We start from the raw sequence: 27,473 nt of genomic DNA, 5'->3' as shown, positions 1-27,473 counted from the left end.
GAGGAACAATATAAACATGGCCACATCAAGTAAAGATATCTTAATGGAGGCAAAATCAACATCAGAGCTATTAAGGTCAGCTATGCACAAGTGACCAGAGTTAGAGTGTAGAGAAAGGCAAAAACTGGAGCCATGGCAGAGAGAGGAACGGGGCATGAGTTGGTAGGAATTTTGAAACAAAAATGAAAATTGTGTAAAGTTTATTTCTTTGATGTGTGGCATAATAAAAGATCTATTTATCAACTTGGAGAGTTTGAGACATATACCACTTGAAGTGACATTGTCATTATATTAATAAAAAACTAATCAAGTGAGTAAATGATGCAAAGAGTCATTGATGCAAGTAACCAAATGACTGTTACCCAACATTAGTTCACTGTATCAATTTTTTTTTTTGCAGATATTATTAAGGCTGAAGGTTCTCTAGCTGCCTGCTCAGAAGTGGTATTGCAAGGGTGCAATGTAGTTGGAAAGTGAACACCAATCCTTTGCTCATACTTTGCTCCTCAGCAGTACAGCCCCTGAATTTCCTGGATATAAAGATTAAAAAAGCTGCAAGCAATCAATAGGTCAGGCAGCATCTGAGGAGAGTCATAGAGTTATACAGCAAAGAAACCCTTCAGTCCAAACAGTCCATAATACTAAACTAAACTGCCTGCGCTTGACCCTGCAAAAATTGTCACTTGTGCCTTCTTTAAATCCTTCTCCTGTAACTTTAAAAAATGTACCCCCTAGTCTTGGAAACCTCACCAACCCCCCCCCCCCCCCCTCCCCCCCTCCCGAAAAGACATCTGCCATTCACCTTATCTACACACTCATTATTTTATAAACCTCTATAAGGTCACCACTGAACCTCCTATGCTCATGTGAAAACAGTCCGAGCCTAGCTAGCCTTTCCTCAGAACTTAAACCCTCTACAAAGGAACCTCGATTATCCAACCGTTGATTATCCAAACAAGATTGCAATGTCCTGATACTTGCCTAAACTGTGTTATCCAGCATTCAATTATCCGAACAAATTACTCCCCACCTGTGTCGTTTGGATAATCGAGGTTCCTCTGAATTCCCAGCGACATCCTGTAAATGTCCTCTGAACTCTTTCCAGCTTAATATTTTCCTTCACATAACAGGGTGACAAGAACTGGACACAGTACTTCAGAAGAGGTCTCACCAACATCCTGTACATAATGTTTCCGAGTAATGACTGTTTCAATTAAATATTTCTGTTACTTGCACCTTGCTGATATAAAATAAATGGCAACACATCAGAGAAATCTGCCCTCAGATTTCATCCATTGTATTGTGCATAGTTTAGGGGTAAATTGTTATTTTACTGCAATGTGATTTATGTTCTTAAGGAAAAGCTGGGAATTACAAAGATTATTATTTTGGATACCTGTATTTGTATAAGAACTGTTAGTAATGAAGATGGGTCCCTCAGGAGTTGGTACAATTGACCTGCTATTAAAGGTTTGCTCTGTTTTACAAATCAATTGATCAGGAACATGTTATGATGTCAGTGTTCATCACATGAAGGAAATCTCCTTTCTCCATCGTTTACATTCCTTGTACACTTAAATTTCTAAACAGGTACTTAATAGTTTACTTAATTATAGAACAAAGGGCTGTCCTATTTAAGTTCCTTTAGATTATTTCCAAGTACAAGCCCTTATCTCAGTTAGTGGTGTGTTTACACCTGATTTAGTGAGATACCTATCACTTCACATCAACGCTTGGTGCTTCATTCATACTCCAAGTGAACGTAGTAACTGAATGGCATCCTGGAATTCTAGAATGTGTCTCCCTTGTCCGAGCTAAGAGATGGAGTCTGACTGGGGTAGTGTTCCAATGCCAGAAATACACTGAATGAAATCTCCAGGCAGGCTTGTAAATGTTACAGGACATGGTTGCCTGTTTTGGGAGGAAGGCTCTTTAAAATGCGAAGTGGAGTACTGCACCATTGTAGAGGCATAGCATGTATCAAGAACACTCATGGATTCCCTACAGTGTGAAAGCAGGATATTCAGCCAGTTGAGTCCATACCGACCCTCCAAAGAGCATCCCACCCCTCTATTCAATCCCTGCATGTCCATGGCCAATCCATCTAACCAGCACATCTCTTGACTGTGGCAGGAAACCAGAACATCTGGAGGAAACCCACGCAAGCACAGGAGAATGCATAAACTCCACACAGACCGTCGTCTAAGGGTGGAATCGAATGCAGGCCCTGAACCACTGAGCGACCATGCTGCCCCACTCCTCCCACTAGCACTAGACAAACCAATGAGCTTAGCGGGATCATTATAGGCTAATTCCCAAAAACTGTGACCCACTGCCATCCTGTGCTTGCTCCCTCTATGGGATGGACAACTCCCAAAGCCCAAACCTGGTTTACAGCTCAGCTCTGGAATGGGACTGTCCAATTTCATGTCATCTCACATCTGCCGAGTTGGAGTGAGGCCTTTGGCTGGCACCTACAGCTCATGAGAATCTCAGCTGAAATCAAAAGGAGCCAAGGTTTGAAGACCTGTCCTTCTACCTTGACAGCCTAATGACTTCCTCTTCCAGTACTTAGACTTCAAGGCAAGTAGGCAGAGTCTGAACTCCTTTTCAGCATTCAGCTCTTTTGGTGACCAGCCAAACCAATTTGATGGTGGGATGGATTGGCAGATATGGACTGTGATTGGAGAAGCTTGCTTCTTCAAATAATGTGTTGCGCGTTGGAGTAGGAGAGCCTTTCGTATTTCTTCAACTGGTTTTCCCATCTTGAGCTACTGTTCTTAATCCTGCCTTTTTGGAACTAAGACGGTGCTGGAGAATGGTGACTTTCTACACATTTCACAGTATTCCTGCATTTGGGTACACGTGACAATAAAATCTAAATCTACATCTCCAATCTAAAATTGCTTGTGGATGTCTGGTTTGCACTGATCCTGAGTGAGTGTTCAGGCAATTCTTATGTCTCTTTTTCTATTGTCTAAACTGATGAAATCAAGTCTTAATGATGTCGTGCAGTGAGGACAATAAAAAAACCCTGGAAAGAACAGTTGAGAGAAATAAGATACAAGCTGTTAACTACCCAGTTGGATTTTGCACAGAGGGAGCGCATTTCCTGTTTATTCTTCAATGGAGCTGGTTAGTAGGTCGAGCAGTACTTAGACCAGAGCAATCAATTAGTTCTTCCTCTTTCGAATTCTCTTCTAACTTGCCATAAAATTGTTAGAATACGATTGTTATTTACAGTTAGATAACAAAACATGGAATTAATCTGAAATAGTTGCTTACAGCTTCTAGCAGTAGAGGGTGAAGAGTTAAATTCTCTTTGCCCTAAGTAGACCCTCATTGTATTCCCTGGTCAATGGGTTGGTAGAATATTTCACTTTGCCACAAGAAGAAATGGATTTTTTTAAATATTAAAAATATCCTTTATTCATAAAAATATCTTTTATATATAGCCACAAACACACTTTGGTTCTGTACAGTAGCATATGAAGAAAACAAAACAAACATTGGAGTTGGACTGTATCCAACAAACAAACCAAAGGCATCTCTTACTTGTGTAATATTATTTACATATATTTGAAGCACTGCGAGGATCTGATCATCCACCCTAAGTTGCAATGACCCTGTTGAACTGAATGGAGTAGAACATTGGGCTGTTGTACTTGAATGCACAATCCATAAGTACAGATGACCAACCAGGCAGCATCATGGGAAATTCCCTCCCAGAGGGAGATTGCAGAAATATGCTAAAAATGTGACTTTGAGGAGTAGGATCCTGTCAAAACAGGACTGCATAGGTAATAAAATCATTATTACAAGTTGATTTTATACAATAGTTGTAATCCAATTAATGTTCTATTTGAAACCCAGACTGAGCAGCTCGTGTCCAGATCAGTGACAATGCTTCAATCCTCTTTCATGGCGAGCAATCTCCTGACTGTTGTTTCATTCATTGCAGGAACGATTCCAAGTGAAGAATCCTCCGTTTGCTTACATCCAGAAACTAAGGGGATTCCTGGATCAGGGTGGGGTCAGGAAGGTAAGAACTGCTTTACTTTCTTCAGACCACAGACTGGATTGGTCAATGGGGCAGCTGCCTACCCTAGAAAATGGAGTGTTGATAATCATTCACACAGTTTCCAGCTGCACCAAGTGGTGTCTCTGAAAACACAAGTGTTTGGAATTCTGTCTCTTGTACCTGGAAATTATGTTCTTCAGATAATCGATCATCTGAGCACTCATATCAGCTTATTACCAGTGTGTTAAAATTTAGTCAGGTTTCAGATTGGGGAAATGGACCTGCGGATGACATAGTGGCTAAAACAAGGTAGAAAGTACCTCAGCTTTGCTGCGTGCAGTGTCTTTTCATGCTCTATTATTTATCCTAAAATAGACAGGAGCATCTTTCAAAACCCCTAACAAAAGGGGAATATAAATGAAATGCACAGCTGTTCCATTGTTTTTCCATTCCCCTGGTCCCGTCCTGAGGGTCTGCCCTGGGCTTGATACCCTAAGCCTTAGGATGTGTTCAGTGATCGTGAGGCACTGGTCTTGAACGCATGGAAACAGGCCCTTCAGCCCAACACGGCCACACCAACTGGTTTCTTTACATTTCCCAGTGTGAACCACACTAGGGAAACAAAGCCCCAACCCCACCCAAGTGGCTGTCAGCCGACCGACTGTGAGTGAATGAGGAAATCACAGGGCAGGGGAATGCGAGATAGACGGAGAATTCATCTCCACCCCCACCCCACAGACCAAGGATTCACCCCCACCCCCATCCCCACCCTCACAGACCCAGTGTCTCACCCCACCCCCACAGACCAAGGATCCGCCCCAAACCCCACCACCACAGACCGAGGGTTTATCCCCCACCCCCACAGTCTGAGCCTCATCCCCACCCCCACAGACCGAACGTCACCCCCCCCTCACAGACAGAGGGTTCACCCCCCCACCCCCACAGACCGAGCATCACTCCCCACCCCCACAGACTGAGCATCACCCCCACCCTCACAGACAGAGGGTTCACCCCAAACCCCACCACCACAGACCGAGGGTTCATCCCCCACCCCCACAGACCGAGCGTCACCCCCCACCCTCACAGAGAGAGGGTTCACCCCCCCCACCCCCACAGACCGAGCATCACTCCCCACCCCCTCAGACTGAGCATCACCCCACCCTCACAGACAGGGGGTTCACCCCACAGACCCAGCATCTCACCCCACCCTCACAGACCGAAGGTTCACCCCCACCCCCACAGACCGAGGATTCACCCCAAACCCCACCACCACAGACCGAGGGTTCATCCCCCAGCCCCACAGACCGAGCGTCACCCCCCTACCCCCACAGACTGAGGGTTCACCCCCCACCCCCACAGACCAAGCGTCACCCTCCCACCCCCACAGACCGAGGGTTCACCCCCCCACCCCCACAGACCGAGCGTCACCCCCTCACCCTCACACACAAAGGGTTCTCCCCCTCCACCCCATAGACCAAGTGTTACCCCCATTCCCACAGACTGAGGGTTCAACCCCACCCTAGCAGACTGAGCGTCACTCCCCACCCCCCAGCCCCAACCCACAGACTGAGTGTCATCCCGACCACCCCCCATTCCCCAGACCGAGGGTGCACCCAACACCAACCTCCCCATAAACTAAGCATCAGACCCCATCCCACAGACCAAGAGTTCACTCACACCCCCACTCCCACAGACCGAGTGTCACCCCCCCCCACACCATAGACCGAGGGTTCACCCCTCCCCCTGGACTTTATACAAACTATGCCTGCATGATCCTATAGTCAATCAGCTGTTGCCCTCCATTGTTTGCTAGTACAGACTCCACTGTGCAGTGTAAATGATCGCTTACTATCTCACTCCCTGAGAGCCTCAGTACATGAACCACTCATCCTGCAGTGTTTCAATAGGAGATGTATCAATTCAGAGTGCCCCTCATGTGGCCAAGGAATAACTTGCTCGTCCAAATCCACATGATGAAGAATCTTCTCGTTTCTCTTTTTCATGTTTACTGCTGCAGTTCAAGAGACGAGTCCAAGAGTCAACTCAGGTCCTGCGAGAGCTGGAGATTTCATTGCGGACCAATCACATTGGGTGAGTGACACCTACTGGCATTTTAAGAATCTGTATTTTCTTTGGAAAAATGGTCATTATTGAAATAAAACCAAGTATGATATGTCCAGGCCTTCGTTTTTCAAAACCTGTCTCCTGGATTGTGATCAGCCTCCATAAGGTGGTAGCCACTGAGTATATTTGAGTTATAGCTGGTATTTCAGGTTTCATGATGCTAGTGATCATCACCTTTGATCTTTTGCCCAAGAAGATCAATCTGTTTTGACTTCAGGGGGTGTGAACGCCACTGGTAAGGCCAGTACTTGGTTGCGCATCGCTAATTGTTCTTGGGAAGATGATAGTGAGCTGCCTTCTCGAACTTCTGCAGTCCGAGGTAGTGTAGGTGGAGCCCACGTTGCTTTTAGGAAAGGGCTTTTGACCCAGTGACAGTGAAGAAGCAGGAATGTGGTTGGAAGTCAGAATAGTATGTGACTTGGTAGTACTCGTGGTAGCACTCTCATTCATCGTAAGGAATAGGAGCAAGAGTAGGCCGTCTGGCCCCATTGAGCCTGCTCTGCCATTCAACAGGACTCTGGCTGATCTGTTTGTGGACTCGGCTCCACTTACCCGCCCGCTCACCACAACACTGAATTTCTTTACTGTTCAAAAATCTGTCTATCTTTTCCTTAAAAATATTCAACAAGGTAGCCTCAATTCAATTTTTTTAAAAAGTCTGGAATTTGGGTTCGCCCACATCCCATGAATGATTTTAAAAAATGTAAATATTGGATTGACTACACAGGTATTTTACTGATGGTGGTTACTAGTTTAAAAAAATGCAAAAACAAAAGTCACAGTGATTTTGGTGGTTGGGAGGTGGCTCAGTTGTGTGTTAGCATGTTGGAGAATAGAAAGAAAAGGCAAAAAAAAAAACCGAGAAAGAATGCAAAACAAGTCAGTATTAATTCCCTTCTTTCTTCAAATGAGTTCACAGTGCAACTGTACTGTCCTCCTGACCATGGTTGTTATATACGTGGGGTCATTGGTGGCAGTAGGTTGCAACTGAATGTGACCAGCAGTCTGCTCATTTGTTTTCATGGACTTCAACCTGGACCTCTCAGTCCAAGGGTAGGGACACTACCACTGTGCCACAAAGTTAAAAATCATGCAACACCAGGTTATAGTGCAACAGGTTTAATTAGAAGCACTAGCTTTCGGAGCGCTGCTCCTTCAATTCCCTGATGAAGGAGCGGTGCTCCGAAAGCTAGTGTGCTTTCAATTAAACCTGTTGGACTATAACCTGGTGTTGTGTGATTTTTAACTTTGTACACCCCAGTCCAACACCGGCATCTCCAAACTGTGCCACAAGAGGGCCCAGCATTGATGCTTATTTTTGTCCTATATTTTCCACCAAATCACCCATGGTGATATATATCTTTTCAGTATACTTGCATCCACTGATATTAAGAATGGCTATCAGTTTGGAATTGGCAGTGTTAGTGCTTGTACAGCTATATCTCAGGGGCAGTCTGGCCATCTGCAAAGATGCTGTCACTGCCAGCAACACTGTGAGGTGACGGTTCTTAATATACACATGAGGATTAATAGAGGGGAAAACCCTAAGGCAAATGAAAAAGGCAAATTATGAAAGGGTGGGGTGTGAGAATAGAAGCAAAAAAAGAAAGATTTGCATGTAGATAGCAATTTTCATGACTATCAGCTACCTCAGAGCACTTTACACCCAATTGACTGCTCAAAGTAAAGTCTCTGTTGTAACATATGAAACATTTGCAGACTAGGTGTGCACGGCAAGCTCCCACAAAAACAGAGCTGTTAATGACCAGATCTTCTGTTTTGCAGTGTCGGCTGAGGAGAAATAATGCAGGGCCTAACCATTATGCTCTTCTTTGAAATAGTGCAATGGGAGTCTTTTACATCCAGCAAGCAGGCACACAGACCTGAGTTTGCTTTCTTATCCAAACAGAAAACTGTAGCTGCAGCGATGGACCACTCTCTCAGTACATTCCTGGGGTGTCAGCCTTTATTTATCTGCTCAATCCCTGAAATGAGATTTGAATCAGGACCCTCAGAGGGATAGCTCATTCGAAGGTTGATATTATAGGGCTTAGTGTCTCAGTGGTTAGCAATGCTACCTCACAGCGTGCAATTTCAGCCTTGGACAACTGTCTGTGTGGAGTTAGCATTTTTGCCCCATGTCAGTCCTCTGGGTGCTGCTCGTCCAAAGATGTACAGGTTAGGTGGATTAGCCATGGGAAGTGCAACAAAACAGAGATAGGGTACAGGGGCGGTGTGGACCCGATTGGCTGAATGGCTTGCTTCTCAACTGTAGGGATTCTATGATCCTATAAAAGAGAATCTTAAGTTGGAAGTGATTCATATAATGACAAAATAGAACAAATATTACAAAAGAAGCTTTTTTCCTAAAGTTTAACAGGTAGATGTTAAAGGTGCCTTGACCCTGCTTGAAGATTATCAGGTGGTTTTTTCCCAGTAACCTGGTCAATCAACCATCACCAACAAGAACATGCCACTGATTTCATTAGCTGTTTGTGGGATATTTGTGTGCAAATAGGCTCGTATGTTTGTTTCAAAAACAATGGTGAGTGTTTGGTGAAGTGCGTTGTGATGTGCTGCTAAATTACAGTGTAAATAGTCTTTATTATGTAACTTGGCACCCTGTCCAGTGAAGGTTGAGTTGGTGGTTGCACTTGTGAAAGAACGAAGTTGCTTACAAACCAAGTGAAATACAAAGGCCTTGAGCGTAGGTCCAGAGCTTCAAAATTTATGTCTACAATTATACCAGCAGTCCCCTTATTATACTCTTCTCCCTACTATCAATACCCACTTCCAACTTTTGGAGATGCCGGTGTTGGACTGGGGTGTACAAAGTTAAAAATCACACAACACCAGGTTGTAGTCCAACAGGTTTAATTGGAAGCACACATTGCACTTTTCTCAAAAACTGCACACATTCATGTAGAACTCTGAGCTCAAAAACTGCATGAATTTATGTAAAACTCTGTTATCTCACTTTTTAGATTAGAATCAATCTAAACACCAGGTCATAGACAGAGAACACAGAGGGCAAACACCTTCAACATATTGTCTAGCTATCACCATTGTTAACAGCTAACCCGAGAATGCAACTTTAAAGAAAAGGGTTTTGTGATTTACACATGAAAGAAGTGAAACTATCACTGTATTCTAACAGATGAAAGGCTTAACAGACAATCAATTTTTCAATGTATAATTTCAGTTACATCACACTGCAAATTTTTGTTATGAATTCTGTGTTATGATCGAGTCCTCCACTATCACCTGATGAAGGAGCGTTGCTCCGAAAGGTAGTGTGCTTCCAATTAAACCTGTTGGACTACAACCTGGTGTTGTGTGATTTTTAACTTTGTACACTTCCAACTTGTTCACTACCTGCTCCTTCTTAAAAAAAATGTTGATATATATTACTGTTAAACTTAACATGAGTTGTTGCTGCCACCTGTCAGATTGTATTAGATTTGTGAAGTGTAATCTGAACTATTCCTGAGAGTCAGATGGGTGCAACTGCCTGTACTAACTGGACTACACTATCAAAAAGTTCCAAATTGTTGAACGTTTTGCGATTCAAATCCTAGGAATGCACAAAGAGCATTGAGGTTCTTCTGGCTAAATCCAATATCATTTTTGATAACTTCTGGTTGAGTGCCCATCCCAATGAACTCAAATCTGATGAACTGCTGATTTTTTTTTGCTCATAGTTGGGTGCAGGAGTTTTTGAATGAGGAGAACAAGGGATTGGACGTGTTGGTGGAGTACTTGTCCTTCGCACAGTGCGCTGTCACGTAAGTACACTGGAATCTTTACTGAGGCTTTCAATCCACTGTATTAAACTGTATTTGAAAATTAATTGCATTTTGTTTTTGGAAGTCATTTGTTCTGTGGTATAAAGTCAACCTCAATTCTTCCCCTTGGGTTGAAAGCAGGTAGAAGACAGAGGGTGGTGGTGGAGGGTTGTTTTTTAGACTGGAGGCCTGTGACCAATGGAGTGCCACAAGGATCGGTGCTGGGTCCACACTTTTTGTCATTTACATAAATGATTTGGATGTGAGCATAAGAGGTACAGTTAGTAAGTTTGCAGATGACACCAAAATTGGAGGTGTAGTGGACAGCAAAGAGGGTTACCTCAGATTACAACAGGATCTGGACCAGATGAGCCAATGGGCTGAGAAGTGGCAGATGGAGTTTAATTCAGATAAATGTGAGGTGCTGCATTTTGGGAAAGCAAATCTTAGCAGGACTTATACACTTAATGGTAAGGTCCTAGGGAGTGTTGCTGAACAAAGAGACTTTGCAATGCAGGTTCATAGCTCCTTGAAAGTGGAGTCGCAGGTAGATAGGATAGTGAAGAAGGCAATTGGTATGCTTTCCTTTATTGGTCAGAGTATTGAGTACTGGAGTTGGGAGGTCATGTTGTGGCTGTACAGGACATTGGTTAGACCACTGTTGGAATATTACGTGCAATTCTAGTCTCCTTCCTATCGGAAAGATGTTGTGACACTTGAGAGGGTTCAGAAAATATATACAAGGATGTTGTCAGGGTTGGAGGATTTGAGCTGTAGGGAGAGGCTGAACAAGCTGGGGCTGTTTTCTCTGGAGCGTCGGAGGCTGAGGGGTGACCTTATAAAGGTTTACAAAATCATGAGAGGCATGCATAGGATAAATAGACAATGTCTTTTCCCTGAGGTCAGGGAATCCAGAACTAGAGGGCATAGGTTTAGAGGAAAGATATGAAAGAGACCTAAGGGGCAAAGTTTTCACACAGAGGGTGGTACGTGTATGGAATGAGCTGCCAGTGGAAGTGGTGGAGGCTGGTACAATTGCAACATTTAAGAGGCATTTGGATTGGTATATGAATAGGAAGGGTTTGGAAGGATATGAGCCAAATGCTGGCAAGTGGGACTGGATTGGGTTGGGATATCTGGTCGGCATGGACAGGTTGGACCAAAGGGTCTGTTTCCATGCTGGACATCTCTATGACTCTATGACTGAGTCACTTGTCACTGTCACTGTGATGATGGTTTTAACCGGGAGACCTGATCCAAAACATGGGAAGCTAGCATGGAGAAGGAACTTCTGAATTGTTTGCCTCAAGTGTAGAGGTTTATTACAAGGGAAGGTTACTTAAACAAATTGAAAGATCAATTTGAAAAGTATTCAAACAGATGCATAACTAAAGCATAACTGGATAAGGAATTGATCTCTGAAAACTGGGATAGGATTTCCAAAGGGCTAATGAAGGGGAGAGATTGGAATGATGCTCACCGTCAAATAATAGGCTCTTTAAGGAGACTGTTAAGGTGTCTGCCTGTTTTCAAAAGCAATTTTCAATTTTCTTTTAAACTATTTTACGCACGTCAGTGCAAGTACATTTCTTTGCAAAATCGTGTAGATGGTTGAGATCTGTAGGTTGGAAGTTGAACATTGAACCCCCTCCCATTTGTCTCTCAGCCCACTTGGGCACCCCACCCACCTCACCCCGCCATTCCTGATGAAGGGCTAATGCTCGAAACATTGACTCTCCTGTTCCTGAGATGCTGCCTGACCTGCTGTGCTTTTCCAGCACCACATTCTTCGACTCTGATCTCCAGCACCTGCAGTCCTCACTTTCTCCTAACAAATCTATCGGGCCAACTGACACCAGAGTGCTGTTGGTCTTTACCTTGTCACCTCCTGCCTCGTCCCACTTCTGTGGCCTTCCTAGGAACTGCCAGCTGTAACCAGCCGGACAGTTGCATCTCCTGGGCTTGCATACTAGTTAATTCAGCATACTAGTTAATTCAGCTGTTAATGTTGAGTGATGCAGATCAGAGAATGATATCAGTATCCAGGTTTTGGGTTTCCTGTCCTGTCTAATCCAGTAGGGCGCTGATCGCAGCATCTGCAGTCCTCACCTTCTCCCAATATCACGCTGCCTGGTGAAAGTGAGTGATGTACTTCTAAAACTGAAATTGTAGCATGAAGATCTTGTGCTAATGAATGTTTGTGTTGATTTTCTGGGATAAATTCGTTGTCTCAGTTCAAAGTTTCAGTCAGTAACACGGAGTTTGTTTGCGTTGAATGCTCAGTTTTGCTGAGGTAGAAACACTTTCATCCCTAGGCTACAGGCCTGTAGGTGCAGATCCTACTTTTGAAATCAAGGCTGACATTCATGAGCCGTTGTTCTCAGAGTAGATGTGACACTGATCTCCCGTCTGTCTGTTCAAATGGACATTTAAAGTGATGATGAAATGTCTAGGGGTTGTACTCTAGCAGTGAAATCAAGAGGCCTCTATTTGAATCAGAGTTGTGACCTGAACATTGAAATGGGGCTCAGTGGTTAGCACTGCTGCCTCACAGCGCCAGGGACCCAGATTCGATTCCAGCCTTGGGTGACTGTGTGGAGTTTGCACATTCTTCCCGTGTCTGTGTGAGTTTCCTCCGGATGCTCCGGTTTCCTCCCACAGTCCAAATATGTGTAGGTCAGGTGAATTGGCCATGCTAAATTGAGCATAGTATTAGGTGCATTAGTCAGAGGGAAATGGGTCTGGGTGGGTTTCTCTTTGGACGGTCAGTGTGGACTTGTTGGGCTGAAGGGCCTGTTTCCACACTGTAGGGAATCTAGTCATAATCAGAGAGTCATACAGCATAGGAATCAGACCCTTCGATTCAACCAGTCCATGCCAACCATAATTCCAAACTAAACTAGTCCCACTTACCTGTGCTTGGCCCATATCCCTCCAAACATTTTGTATTCATGATCTTATCTCAATGGCTTTTAACCATTGTAAATGTACCCACATCCACAACTTCTTCTGGAAGGTCATTCCACACATGAACCACTCACTGTGTAAAAAAATTGCCCTCATGTCTTTTATCAATCTTTCTCCTCTCACCTTAAAAATATACCCTCTAGTCTTGAAACCCTCCACCCGAGGGAAAAGACACCTGCCATTCACCTTATCTAAATCCCCTGTGATTTTATAAACCTATATAAGGTCACCCCACAACCTCCCTACACTTCAGTGAAAAAAGTCCCAGCCTATCCAACCTCTCCTTGTAACTCATTGGTTTTCCTTAGAAGTGATATCACCAAAACCATACATCAGGCAGTTCTCAGGAAATGTTCTGGTTACACTGTTAACCCTCCTCCTCTATCACTTGCCTTGTGATCCGCTGTTCCACTACTTGTTTGTAATTCAGTCCTGACATATCAATGTGGTAGGGTGGGGAGGTGAGATGATGGTATTGGTGGTTCATCACCCTGATAACCAATTTGATCCATAGTTCCACCAGAGTATGTACAGTTCAGGTGAAGGCTACCTGTCAGGTTTACAGCAGGTTGCCAAGTATTATCTTATACGGTAATGAACTGTAGCACTCTTCGCTTGGTATCACAGGTCTTCCAATATTTCTAAAAAGGAAATTTTGGGAAGATTATAACCATTAGCTCCAGTATCTTTGCAACTACCTCTTTTATGGGCCTGAGATACAGGCTGTCAGGTCCAAGAGTCTTTGTCTGTCATTCGTCCCAGTAATTTTCCGAATAACTTTTCAGAAATGATCGTGATTGTGTTAACTTTCTCCCTCCCTTTGCTGCTTGATATTCAACTAATCTTCAGATGCTTTCTTTTCTCCTGTAAAGACAGAGTCAATGGTGCATTACAGAGCTGCAAAGTCTCTCAAATGCTGCCTCACAGCACCAAGGGACTTAGGTTCAATTCCCTCCTCGTGCAACTGTGTGGAGTTTGCACCATCTCCCAGTAATAGCCAAGCTAACTTGTCCATAATGTCTAGGGATGTGTAGGTTAAGTTGATTAGCCATAGGGAATGCAGAGTTGTGGGCATAGGGTGCAATGCTCTTCGAAGGGTCAATGTGGACCCGATGGGCTGAATGGCCTGTTGTGATTCTATGATATATACTAAGCTAGAGTTCCACAAGTTTTTTTTATTATAGCTTCAATTTTGCGCTTCCAGCAAACTGTGGTTGTGAATGATTGACTGTCAAAGGGAAACAAGCTGACTGCACCATAAGCTGATGTTCATCGTACTGCAGGCTAAGTTATTTGATTAACTAGCATCCAGTTGCAGTATAGCTTTGACCTTCAACTAAACATTAGCCATGGTGCCCATGAGAAATTGCAGCAAGCGTCTGAATCTTAAAGTGATAGACACCTAAAAGTAAGTGGCTTCATATGAGGATAAATATTGTTTCAAATACTCTTGAAAATGGCTGTGAAATATTTCTCAATCTTACCAGACAAAAATGGACCAGGGTTGCTTCATTTTGTCAGTTACAAGGATGTCTGTACACGCTGGTATAGCAGTGCCCTTCAAGTCCAAGAGCTGTTTCTGTTCCGTGTTACCCACAGATCACCTTGGGACACATGAGTGCTGGACAGGACAGCATTCGGGCTCAGGGTAGCAAATGTTGGCTGAGACTTTCCTCAGCTGCTGGGCTGAGACAAGGAGATGAAATGGACAATTCCACAGAGGTAGATGTGAGCAGTCTTTCACAGTCAGGATGTAGACAAGTTAATTTCCAGATCAGACATTACCCCAGGCTGTAAATATTCTGTTTCAGCCTGGCGCAATAGCCAGGGATAAGATTGGCATTGGTGCCAAGGGATTGGAGTTCATTGCGGTGGCCAAAGCCAGGCTTTGGCCTTCTGCTGTATTGATTTGGGGAAAATTGGCACTCACCCAATTCTCAATGCTGGTCAACTGACTGAGAATCCTGAGGCTGTGAAGAGATTGAGAAGGTGGTAGTCAGTTAGGAGCTGCGTTATACTACATTGATTATTGCAGGCAAGCCTTATTTGTGAAAAAACTAAACAGGAAAGAAAATCTTCCAAGTTCGGTGAGCTTTTAAGGTTCAAGGATGATAGTCATAGTTAACAATTGTTCCTGTAAGTATGCTTGTATCAGAATCTCTCTTTGAGAAGGAAGATCTGATCCCATTTGAACTGGTTACTTCTCATTTCCCTCTCGTACATGACTGCATTTCTATCACATGTTATTCCTTGTTATGCAACTTGTAAAGCCTAAGAGATCAGGCAACGATTAGATTCCCTACAGTATAGAAACAGGCCATTTGGCCAACAAGTCCACACCGACCATCCGAAGAGTCACCCACCCAGACCCATTCCCCTACCCTCTAAACTAAAGCACTTAACAATTTAGCATGGTCAGTTCACCCTCCCTGTACATCTTTGGATTGTGGAAGGAAACTGGAGCACCCAAAGGATGTTTATAGGAGAATGTGCAAACTCCACACTGACAGTCGCCCGAGGCTGGGATTGAACCTGGATCCCTGGTGCTGCGAGGCAACAGTGATAACCACTGAGCCACCGTGCTGCCCCACTGATGCTCTTTTCTAAAATGATCACTTTCCAAGAGGAGCTAGTGCTGAACAATTTAGATTGTGGAACAGAAAAGTAGGCAGATGTATTGTGGTTCAACTATTGGGGGTTGACCCTATACCTGGACCAGTATTATATGTCTTCAATTCTTATTCACTGGTCAGCTCTCAAGGATGTAACAATTCTGAAATTAAGAATACATATGAACACATGAGACTGCTTCACCATTCAATAAGATCATGGTTGATTTGATTATCCACATTTCCACCTACCCATGACAACCTTTCATCCCTTTGCTTAGCAAAAATCTGCCTTAAAATCTGCCCCCACTATCTTAAAACATCCAAAGATTCTATTGTGTTTGAGATAGAGTTTTCCAAAAATTCACAATCCTCTGTTAGGAAAGACATTCTCATTATTTTTGTCTTAATTTAATTTTAAACAGTGACCCATCAATCTAGATTCTCCCACAATAAGAAGCAACCTTTCTAAATGCACCCTGTCAAGACTCTTCAGGATGTTATATCTTTCAATAGGTGACTTATTACGCTTGCATATTCCAGGGATACAAGCCTAAACTGTTCAACCTTTCTTCCCCCAAGGCAACACACCTATTGTAATCCTTTGTCCAGCAAATCTTCCAATAAGTTGTTTCCAACACATTTAGATTCTTCCTTAAATAAGGAGACCAATACACCATGCTCATGATGGCACCTCATCCTAAGATCCTGTAGAATAGATGCTTCACCTCTCTACTTCTGTATTCAGTTCCCCTCGCAATAAACAATGAATTCTGTTATCTTTCCTAATTACTCACTGTGCCTGCATAGTAACCTTATGCAATTCATGCACAAACACATCCAGATCCCTCTGCATACCAGCACTCTGCATTCTCTCATGATTTACATCAAATGCTTCCTTTCTTCCTGACAAAATGAGCAATTTCATGTTTTTCCCATTCTGTTCTCAAATTGGCAGATATTTGCCCCTCAATTAACCTCTCCATATCAATTTAATAGCCTACTTATGCCCTGTACATAACCAGCTTTCATAACTATTTTTGAGTACAAGCAAATTTAGCAACGATACCTTCAGTCCATCAATTGTAAAACATTGAATCCCCAGCACTGATCCCTGTGGCACACTACTCATTACATCTTACCAACCAGAGGCAGAGACCCATTTCGGGCTGCACGGAGACTCAGTGGTTAGCCCTGCTGCCTCACAGCGCCAAAGACCTGGGTTTGATTTCAATCTCGGGTGACTAGTCAGAGTAATACGGTCAGAGTATTGAGTACAGGAGTAGAGAGGTCATGCTGCGGCTGTACAGGACATTGGTGAGGTCACTGTTGGAATATTGCATGCAATTCTGGTCTCCTTCCTATCGGAAAGATGTGAAACTTGAATGGGTTCAGAAAAGATATACAAGAATGTTGCCAGGGTTGGAGGATTTGAGCTATAGGGAGAGGTGGGATAGGCTGGGGCTGTTTTCCCTGTAGCATCGGAGGCTGAGGGGTGTCCTTATATAGGTTTACAAAATCATGAGGGGCATGGGTAGGATAAATAGACCAAGTCATTTCCCTGGTGTGGGGGAGTCCAGAACTAGAGGGCCTAGGTTTAGGGTGAGAGGGGAAAGATATAAAAGAGACCTAAGGGACAACTTTTTCACGCAGAGGGTGGTACGTGTACGGAATGAGCTGCCAGAGGAAGTGGTGGGAGCGAGTACAATTGCAACATTTAAAAGGCATTTGGATGGGTATATGAGTAGGAAGAGTTTGGAGGGATACGGGACAGGTGCTGGCAGGTGGGACTAGATTGGGTTGGGATATCTGGTCGGCATGGACGGGTTGGACTGAAGGGTCTGTTTTCATGCTGTACATCTCTATGACTCACTCTGAGACTGTGTGGAGTTTGCATATTCTCCCTGTGTCTGCGTGGGTTTCCTCAGGGTGTTCCGGTTTCCTCCCACAGTCCAAAGGATGTGCAGGTCAGGTGAAATGGCCATGCTAAATTGCCCATAGTGTCAGGTGCATTAGACAGGGGTAAATGTAGGGGAATGGGTCTGGGTGGGTTACTCTTCGGAGGGTCGATGTGGACTTGTTGGGCCGAAGGGCCTATTTCCACACTGGAGCGAATCTAATTTAATCTAATCTATTCTAATGCCTAGTCTGTTACCTGTTAGCTTGGCAATCATCTCTCCATGTTAGTATGTCGCCACATACATCACGACCTTTTATTTTCTGAAGTTATCTTTGATATGACACCCTATCAAATGGCTTCTGGAAATCTAAGGCTTGTCAGAATTTTAATTGAATTGGATGGCTTAATAGCATAGAAAACTTAGAGCTCTGCTCAATCTTCCCTCTTCTCTGATGTGGTGAAACAACCTAGAAAACTTCCCAAAATAGCTATAGTCTACTTATTTCCTTCCCTGTTTCACCCTTGGGAAGTTGCATTAAAACTTTTCTATAACTTGAATTTCTCTAATGAGGTACATAAAACTGTACTCTGTATTCAAGTTGTGGCCTAACTAGTGTTCTTGCAGGTTCATCATCATGTGTACTCTGCACATGACATATATTTCTATTATTAGCCAGAATCTTAGATTCATTTTTAGTGGATTTTCGATTTGCAATCCTGCTTTTTACTTAGCTTACATTTCTCTGTTATTCTATAGCATGGGTGTATTTATATATCATACTTATCTCCTAGTCTCTTACTTTTATAGATAAAGAAGAGGTTAATAAGGCTGGACAATGAGTGTTCTATCCTTTGCTTACCCATCCAGTATCATAGAGGCTACCCAGCTGAGATCAATAACTCAGACAGACTGGAACTAACCTTGAGCTATGTTACCAATATTACCACAGTTAATGGTACACTTGAGCACTGAGTTTACATGTTATATTAACACACTCCAGTGCTTTTAAGGTGCACTGTTTTCTAGGTTTTGTGGACATTGGTCCAAATATTTGCTGAGCTCTTTAAAAAATGGTAAGTAGATACTAAGTTTGGCATTCACATCCTCATTCATATTTCTAGCAAATTTTCACCCTTTCAGGATATGGGTGTAGGTAGTCAATTGGTCCACCCTTGCTGAGATGTTTAAACCCCAGCCCTGCAATTGCAGTGTAGTTGGAGCCTTTTTATCAATACACATGCTTCCCAGCCTCTCTGAGGATGTGTGCTCTGCACTTGAATCCCAAATGCAAAACAGAAAGAGAAAATCACCCACTCCTGAAATTCTTTAATTTAACATGCTTTGAAATGCACAAGTAAGAATTTTAATAAGACCCAAAGAACTGCGGATGCTGGAAATCAGAAACAAAAACAGAAATTGCTGGAAAAACACAGCAAGTCTGGCAGCATCTGTGAAGAGAAAGCAGAGTTAACATTTTGGGTCCAGTGACCTGTCTTCTGAACACATTTTCTCCACAGATGCTGCCAAATCTGCTGTGATTTTATTTTTTCCAACAATTTCTGTTTTTGTTTAAGAGTTTTTATATTTAGGAGCTGTATTTGTAAGTTAGAAGTGTTTTTGCTACAGTGACTGGTTAACGCATTTCTACCTACAAGTCTGTACTGACCATTATGTTGATCAGCATTATTCAAGTGTTGAGATGGCTTAGATGACATTTTCCATTTCAAAAATGTGATTGTATATTCAGAACTGAAGAAAACACTGCTTGGGATATGTGGCGTGATCAATCTGAAGTAATTTATATGCTCTTTCAAATTAAAAATAAAACCTTTCCACAGCTTTCACTTAAGAGAAAAAGAATCAGCCATCTGTTCTTGGAATACTTTGATTGACAGGATATCTGTTTGTGGCTTAGAGAAAAAAGCCACCTGAGCATTCAGTTTAAATGTAGACATCTCATAGCATTTGTTGTTGCACCTTAACCTTTTATGAATTCTTGACTAAGTTTAAAATGCTCCAGAGCCACTTATCTGAGCAAGAGTCTGTGCTCCCATTTTAACTGTCAGTTTTCAGACGTCATTGAATAATAATATACTTTTAATGAATAAATGTTTGTTTTTATAAACTATTGACCAATTGTGTGGGTTTAATATTTTTCTGAATAGCTTTTATGAAGGGGAGTGTTTTATCACGATGCAGTGTGTTTGAATGGCAGCTTGATTTGATTGTTCAAAGACAGCCTGAAGTCTGACCATGTGATTGGCAATGAAAATATATGAGGAACACAAAGCGGGCATGGGGACCTTGAGTGGAAAGGAGAATATGAATGGGCGTGGAGGAAATATGGTAACATGACAGGGGTATGAGTGATATGAGGAGTCATGGAAAGGGCATTGTAGTGTGACAGGGCATGAGTGATATAAGGGAGTATGTGGGATTTGATGGGGTACAGAGGGCATGCATTATGACTGGAGGGAATGAGGGATTGAGGCCTGACTTACATAAAAACAACAGAGCTGAAATCCCAATGAATAGAGGCAGTTGTTCTAGCCTACTGCCCCCTCATCTGCCGACCTGACTGCCTAGAATTAAAACGTGGTGAAATGGAAATGATGTGTCTGCCAAGTCACCAAGTTTGCTGAATTGACCATTTATCAACCTTCATAAAAGTCTCACCTTATCTCTCCCTTCCAACACTCTTTTCTTCCATTCTTGCTCAAGCGAGGATGTAGCTGCACTCGTAGCTCATTCTGTTCTTCATGAACAAGGCTAACAATGAGAAGGTGTCAATCTGTTTCCGTCCTTGCCCAATCTCTGCATGCATGCACTTTCCTGGATAACAATCAGAAATGGTCCCTCCCCCTTCATGACACTATTCCCCTATGTCTTTCTCAGTCTATCTACAGTGTTTAATCACAACATCGTATTCCAATGTCTCACTACCAACAACATCCAACTGGATGCAATGTCAATCACTGGGTGCTGTTCTTACCTGTTGTTTGCTGTCCAAAAATACTTCATCAGTGTTTCAAACTTTGTTGTAGTCAGAGTATCATAGCTTCCCATCCATTTGGTTACTATTACCTCTGGTGTCCCTCAAGTATCCTCGCACATTTCTCATCTTTCTTTAAATTTTGAGAAGACTTAAACCACTTCCTTTGGTTCCCACCGCATGTTCTGCTTGCTAGCCACTGACTGTATTACTCTCACTGGCAACCTTCTGAGGCTGAACCAAGTTGTGTGTAACTATGGTGTCACGTTTGACCCTGAGATGATGTTCTGATCACGTAGCTGTGCCATCATTAAGACTGCCTGCTTCCAATGGTGTCACATTTCCCTATTCCGCCTCTGCCTCAGTTCAGCTATTGCTGAAAAAGCTCTCAGTCATACCTCTGTTCTCTCTGAACATGACTGATATAGTGCATTCCTAGTTGATCTCCATGTTCTATCCTTTGTACACTTGAGGTCTTCCAAATCTCACCTGCTCATGTCCTAGTTCATGCCATGAACTATTCACCTCTCACCTCTCACCAGTGCGTTCAATGGCTTGGGTGTCTGTTGGCTCAACAAAAGTTTGATTCTGAAATTTTCATCATTGTTTACAAATTTCATCCTCTCCTCGCTCTACCATTTGTTCCATCCATACAACTCTCTAAAATATCTGTGCTCAATAATTCTGGCCACTTGAGCATTTGTCATTTTAATCACTGAATCATTGACAGCCATGTGTTCAGTTGTTTAGCTCCCAGCTCTGAAATTCCTTCTCAATGCCTCCAAACCTCATTTTACTCGTTAAAACTTACCCCTGACATAGCTTTGGTAATTCGACCTAATATCTCCTTATGTCTGTCGGTGATTTGTATGTTTGATGTTTCTGTGAAGCACTCTGGGATATATTACTATGTCAAAGGTGCTATATAAATATAAAATGTTGTTACTAATACTCTCCTTAAAAGTTTCCTCTTTGACCAAGGTTTAGTTTACTTGCCTTCATGTTGCCTGACGGGGCTTATCATGTTGCTACGAAGTGGTCCAGGACAGTGTAACATTAACATTGGAGAAATGTGCACTGTCAGCAAAGTCTTGTGGACCCACTTGATGTACACCAACAGCATTACACCAGCAATCCGCTAACTCAGCGCAGGATAAGAGCCATTCTAACGGTTACCATTACCAGTCAGGTTCAGGCAGGTCCTCGGTTGCAAATGGGTACGATTCTGGAGTCCATTCACAAATTAATTTGTGCACAAGTCAGAACTCAATACAGGCCAATGCAGAGCAGTACAGGAAATGCAGAATTGTTGGGTCTTTAAAAATGAAAACCATGTATAGAGTGGCATTCATAAGTACAAGCGTTCCTCAGTTGGGGAAATCAGAGACTCCCTATATACTGACCACTAATTAAACTATGAAAATGCTTGCCTCTCAGGAGATGTTCCTCACATGCGGTAGTAGAAAAAAGCTGCACAAAAATGGACCTTAGAATTTCCAAAAAGGAAGAAACAGTAAAACTAGAAAATGACGGATTCTATTGTAGCTTGATTTGATTTGATTTATTATTGCCACATATACCTAGATACAGTGAAAAGTTTGTTTTGTATAGAGTACAAGCAGATTATAGCATACAAAGTGCATTAGGGTGATAGAACAGAGCAAGGAATGCATGTTATGGCTGCAAAGAAGGCACACAAAGAGCAAGATCAACATTTAATTTAAAACTTGAGAGCTCTATTCAGAAGTCTAACAACAGCAGGGAAGAAGCTGTACTTGAATCTGTTGGTCAGTGTGTTTAAGTCTTTGTATTTTCTGCCCAATGGAGGAGTTTGGAAGAGATTATAACCGGGTTGAGAGGGTCTTTGGTTATGTTGGCTGCCTTCCTGAGGCAGTGGGCAGTATAGATTCAGTCAATGGATGGAAGGTTAGCTTGTATGATGGATTAGGCTGTGTTCCCGACTCTGTTTCTGACAGTCCTGAGCAGACCATTTCCCATACGAAGCTGTGGTGCATCTGGGTAAAGTGCTTTCTATGTTGCATCTATAAAAATTGGTAAGAATTCTTACGACATGCTGAATTTCATTTGCCTTAACTTATCTTGTACAACTCAAATGGGGAACCAAGTATTCATTTCTTTTTTCTGGTTTTCCTAAAAGAAAATCCTTTTATATGTAAAATAAAAACTCTAATTGGACAGGAATTACTGTATGTGGTATGACTATATGAGTAACTAACACACTTAAATGAGGAAAGTCATATTTGCAGTTGAATTAGCATCTGTTTTTGAATGGCAAGGACAGAAATTTGGATTGCGATTGTTGACAATAATTCTGACACTTGCAAGTGTGAGTGACGTCTAAGAGTGTGCTACATGAGTGGAGGAGCCATTGCAATGTGCTATTAATATCAGAGAGCCACATCTATTTATTTCAGAGATTCAGAAAGTGCCATGCAACATGCCAAGCTTGCTGAACACTCAGTGATTGGAAGTTATTAAGCATTGTTATTTTTCAGTGCAAATGACTGCGTCATGCACATTGAGCAAACATTAAGATTATATACTAAATATTTTATCTGCTAGCAAAAAATAATGAGACACTAAATAACCAGAATATCGTAAAGCCACATGAAGTCTTTTACTTCTAACATCCATCAACTACATTGTTACACTCGAACCAGCCAGCCTGACACCTTTGCTAGTTAGCTATAAGAAAACAAATTAAAAATAGTGTTGGAATATATTATGCACAGCAACACAAATTGGCAGCAAGCTGAAGGTCACTCATTCAATCTCTGGGCTCTGCTGCCCTTAATAAACCAATTGGACATCATTCTTATGGTCTATGGCTTTTTAATAGCCCTTATTAGGCGTTGCATTGGTATATGGTGCACTGTAACAATCTCCAACTGAGTCATGTGTGATTGGCCTGGGACAACTTTGGTGCATTCAAGCCCAAACTCAGAATCTGTTTGTTGGTCATATTTTGCATAAACAATTTTTCTGAAATAAGTTATGTTTTAGCATAAGAAGAAAACAATACATCAGAGATAAAGGAAGGTGATTTCCTAAATTCAGTGATATGTGCTGCAGAGAGGTTTATTTTTATAATGGAGGACTATTTCATAGCATCTCTCGTCACAGAATTGTGCATTTTTGAAAGCCTGTTGTTATAGGATAGACATGGTACCTATGATTCTAAGTAAGACTATACATACAGAATCTAAATCAATGGTTAATAGTGACATGATGTGTGGTGAATTGACTCAGATTGAATAATGTTTTGCAATCCACGAACCTCGATTCCTTGGACGACTAGTTAGCCAGTGTTCCTTTTATTTAACGCCAGCTGATGTAAGTGTTCATAGGTGGATATCGGATGGAAGTTGGGATTGAGCACTATTTTATGGGCTGACTTCACCCACCAATTCGTCTCACCCCATTAAACAAGCCAGACCACACAGGAGCTGAAATAGCTAACTCTGAGTTGGTTTGCAGGTGAGTTCCTGGCAGGTGGGGATGCAAATGGGAAAAAGAACATAGACAGCACAGGATGAGGCCCTTCAGCCTATCACGTCCTTGCTGACCATGATGCCATTTGAAACTAATCCTATCTGCTAGCAGGTGTGCTTGAGTTGATGGTGGTCTGTACAGTTAGTTCTTGCCTGCTGTCCATAATAAAAGCATTTCTTTAGCCTAGCTCAGTCTATCTACAAAAGCTCAGCTTGGTGAACCGTGTACTGACATTTCAACAACCTACTCCCGTCTTGTTTTTCAGATCATTTAAAGAAACTGCATGGAATTTTGTGAGGAGTTTGAGTTATGTTGAAAGGTACTTTTGACTAACGCTCAGCGGGTGGGCTCTCAAAATACTAACTCTTTCAACATTCTTTTCTCTATAGACGTCTCTGCATTAATACTGCTTTAAAAAAATTAAGTTCTGCTTTTAAAAACATATAGTTGATAAATGCAATGCATCTATAACCATTTCTAATTTAGCATAATTGCAAAATGAAGTAAAATTTGTGTTTTGGGAGGAAAATATCTGATGTCTTTTAAGCTGGTTACAACTGTGAGCAGAATGTTGCTGTATATGTAAATGAAGGGAGCTAAAGTTTTTGCTCACCATTGTAATCGAAATCAAATGCACCCATGAATTATTTGAGCTGAAAGAGTTACTATTTGTCCAGTTTATTCTTTAGAGCAGTCTTGGGCATCTCATTCTGGGAGAGCTGGAATGTTAGCCTCAGGACAACAGCGAAGGTTTTGTGTTTTCTGGCCTAACCAAAGGCTTGTCCTGTTTTGCTTTTCTTCATTTCTCAGGCACGACATGGAGAACACAGACAATGGAGGAATTGCTTCTGAAAAGAGCAAACCTTTAGACAGATCGGTAGAAGACCTCAGTAGAGGCAACTCTTCACCTACCCATGGATCTTCAAGAGCTAGTAGTCGTCATCTCACTGTCAGGTGAGATGGGGACAGAGACCTTGTACCAAAGTGGCTAAATCATCACCACTGTACCGTTGTTTGGTTTGACTTGAAACATTTAAAGCTAATTTGTAGTGTGACATGACGATTTAAAACAAAAGCAAGCTCAATTGCCGACTACTGGAGCTCCTTTGTTAACAGCAATGTTTTGTAAGTCAAGCTTATTCTATCCTATTCTGACAGTTTTGGGGTGGTTTTATAAATTCGAGACCATGAAACTCTGAATCTGGCAGATGTGAAGTTACAATCTGGTCTCCTGTGCCTAGTCCATAACTTTGTAACAGACTGTGAAATGATGGCATGAGTTTGGGAGGACAAGGTGATTGCAATTTCCGCCTATACATTTTCGATAACAAACTTGTAGAGTGACTGCACACCCATCACAGTGCAAAGGTGAATAATTACTACTGTAGTACTGACCTTAAGAACACAGTGGTATCTGCAGAGCCAAAGCTGTCTTTCATCTTTGCTATAATGATAGGTTAAAGCTTTTTTTTTAGGATTGGGCCAGTGTGACATTTTTTTTCCACTTGGGGCCCACGCTCTTCAGCCTCCTGTGCAGTGTCTGAGTGAGGCCATTAGGTTAGTAGCAGCATGGAGCACTTCGATGCTAACGGTGCACAATGCGCAGAAAATTGTTTAAGGCGAGCTTAACTCATTCCTAACTGAGCTTCACCGAAATCAAAGTGAGAGCAGGAAAGAGATTGTAGTCATGTTGATTTGGATCATATTAGAATAGAATGGAATAGAAATAGAAATTTATTGCCACAAGTACTTTTGCATGAGTAATATAGTGAAACATTTTATAAGTCCCCCCACCAGGGTGTCTACACCAATGACAGAAGTCATACATAATAATAACAAAAAAGTAAAATTAAGACAAAGGAATGATTGAGTACTCTGAAGATGCAGCCAGGATGAGACTAGCGTTCCAGAACAAGACCGCCACGCTTGGATGAGACTGCCTGCCAGGCTACTAGAACAACTGGAAACCAAGACAGAGAAGACCGCCACAATGAGAGACCACCACACTGAGAGATCACCACACTGAAAGACCACCACACTGAGAGACCGCCACACTGAGAGACCGCCACACTGAGAGTCCACCACTCTGAGAGACCGCCACACTGAGAGACCACCACACTGAGAGATCACCACACTGAAAGACCACCACACTGAGAGACCACCACACTGAGAGACCGCCACACTGAGAGACCACCACTCTGAGAGACCGCCACACTGAGAGACCACCACACTGAGAGACCAGCACACTGAGAGACCACCACACTGAGAGACCGCCACGCTGAGAGACCACCACTCTGAGAGACCGCCACACTGAGAGACCATCACACTGAGAGACCACCACACTGAGAGAGCATCACACTGAGAGACCGTCACACTGAGAGACCATCACACCGAGAGACCACCACACTGAGAGACCGTCACACTGAGAGACCATCACACTGAGAGACCGCCACACTGAGAGACCGCCACACTGAGAGACCACCACACTGAGAGACCGTCACACGGACAGACCACCACACTGAGAGACCACCACACTGAGACAGCACCACACTGAGAGACCGCCACACTGAGAGACCGTCACACTGAGAGACCACCATATTGAGACAGCACCACACTGAGAGACCACCACACTGAGAGACCACCACACTGAGAGACCGTCACACTGAGAGACCGCCACATTGAGAGACCGTCACACTGAGAGACCACCACACTGAGAGACCACCACACTGAGAGACCATCACACTGAGAGACCGCCACACTGAGACAGCATCACACTGAGAGACCGTCACACTGAGAGACCGCCACACTGAGACAGCACCACACTGAGAGACCGTCACACTGAGAGACCGCCACACTGAGAGACCGTCACACTGAGACAGCACCACACTGAGAGACCGCCACACTGAGAGACCGTCACACTGAGAGACCACCACACTGAGACAGCACCACACTGAGAGACCGTCACACTGAGAGACCGCCACACTGAGAGACCGCCACACCGAGAGACCACCACACTGAGACAGCACCACACTGAGAGACCGCCACACTGAGAGACCACCACACTGAGAGACCACCACACTGAGACAGCACCACACTGAGAGACCGTCACACTGAGAGACCACCACACCGAGAGACCACCACACTGAGACAGCATCACATTGAGAGACCACCACACTGAGACAGCACCACACTGAGAGACCACCACACTGAGAGACCACCATACTGAGAGACCACCACACTGAGAGACCACCACACTGAGAGACCACCACACTGAGAGACCACCACGCTGAGAGACCGCCACACTGAGAGACCGCCACACTGAGACAGCATCACACAGAGAGACCACCACACTGAGACAGCACCATACTGAGAGACCACCACACTGAGAGACCACCACACTGAGAGACCGCCACACTGAGAGACCTCCACACTGAGAGACCGTCACACTGAGAGACCGTCACACTGAGAGACCGCCACACTGAGAGACCGTCACACTGAGAGACCGCCACACTGAGACAGCACCACACTGAGCGACCACCACACTGAGAGACCGCCACACTG

At 43.2% G+C, this 27,473-nt stretch overlaps 1 protein-coding gene across 5 annotated transcripts in view; it reads left to right on the top strand.

Moving 5' to 3' along the window:
- The window catches only part of fmnl1a (formin-like 1a), a 264,044-nt gene that overhangs the window by 138,508 nt on the left and 98,063 nt on the right, over positions 1–27,473 (top strand). For 3 of the 5 annotated variants that reach the window (XR_015752517.1, XM_043675287.2, XM_043675288.2), the window contains exons 3-7: positions 3,962–4,042; positions 6,039–6,112; positions 9,847–9,930; positions 24,178–24,231; positions 24,723–24,866. Coding sequence is in view for 4 of the 5 variants with exons in the window: in XM_043675287.2 (XP_043531222.2) it covers positions 3,962–4,042; positions 6,039–6,112; positions 9,847–9,930; positions 24,178–24,231; positions 24,723–24,866 (437 nt within the window). In the remaining variant the exon portion in view is untranslated. The remainder of the gene's footprint in view (positions 1–3,961; positions 4,043–6,038; positions 6,113–9,846; positions 9,931–24,177; positions 24,232–24,722; positions 24,867–27,473) is intronic. The other 2 variants (XM_087977926.1, XM_087977925.1) reach the window with 1 other exon arrangement.

Source organism: Chiloscyllium plagiosum, unplaced genomic scaffold (assembly GCF_037043375.1).
Source record: "Chiloscyllium plagiosum isolate Xiang-an unplaced genomic scaffold, Cpla_swu_hap1 HiC_scaffold_32, whole genome shotgun sequence".
Lineage (NCBI taxonomy): Eukaryota > Metazoa > Chordata > Chondrichthyes > Orectolobiformes > Hemiscylliidae > Chiloscyllium > Chiloscyllium plagiosum.
Note: the sequence above shows the minus strand (reverse complement) of the source record. Positions and strands in the feature narration are given on the sequence as shown.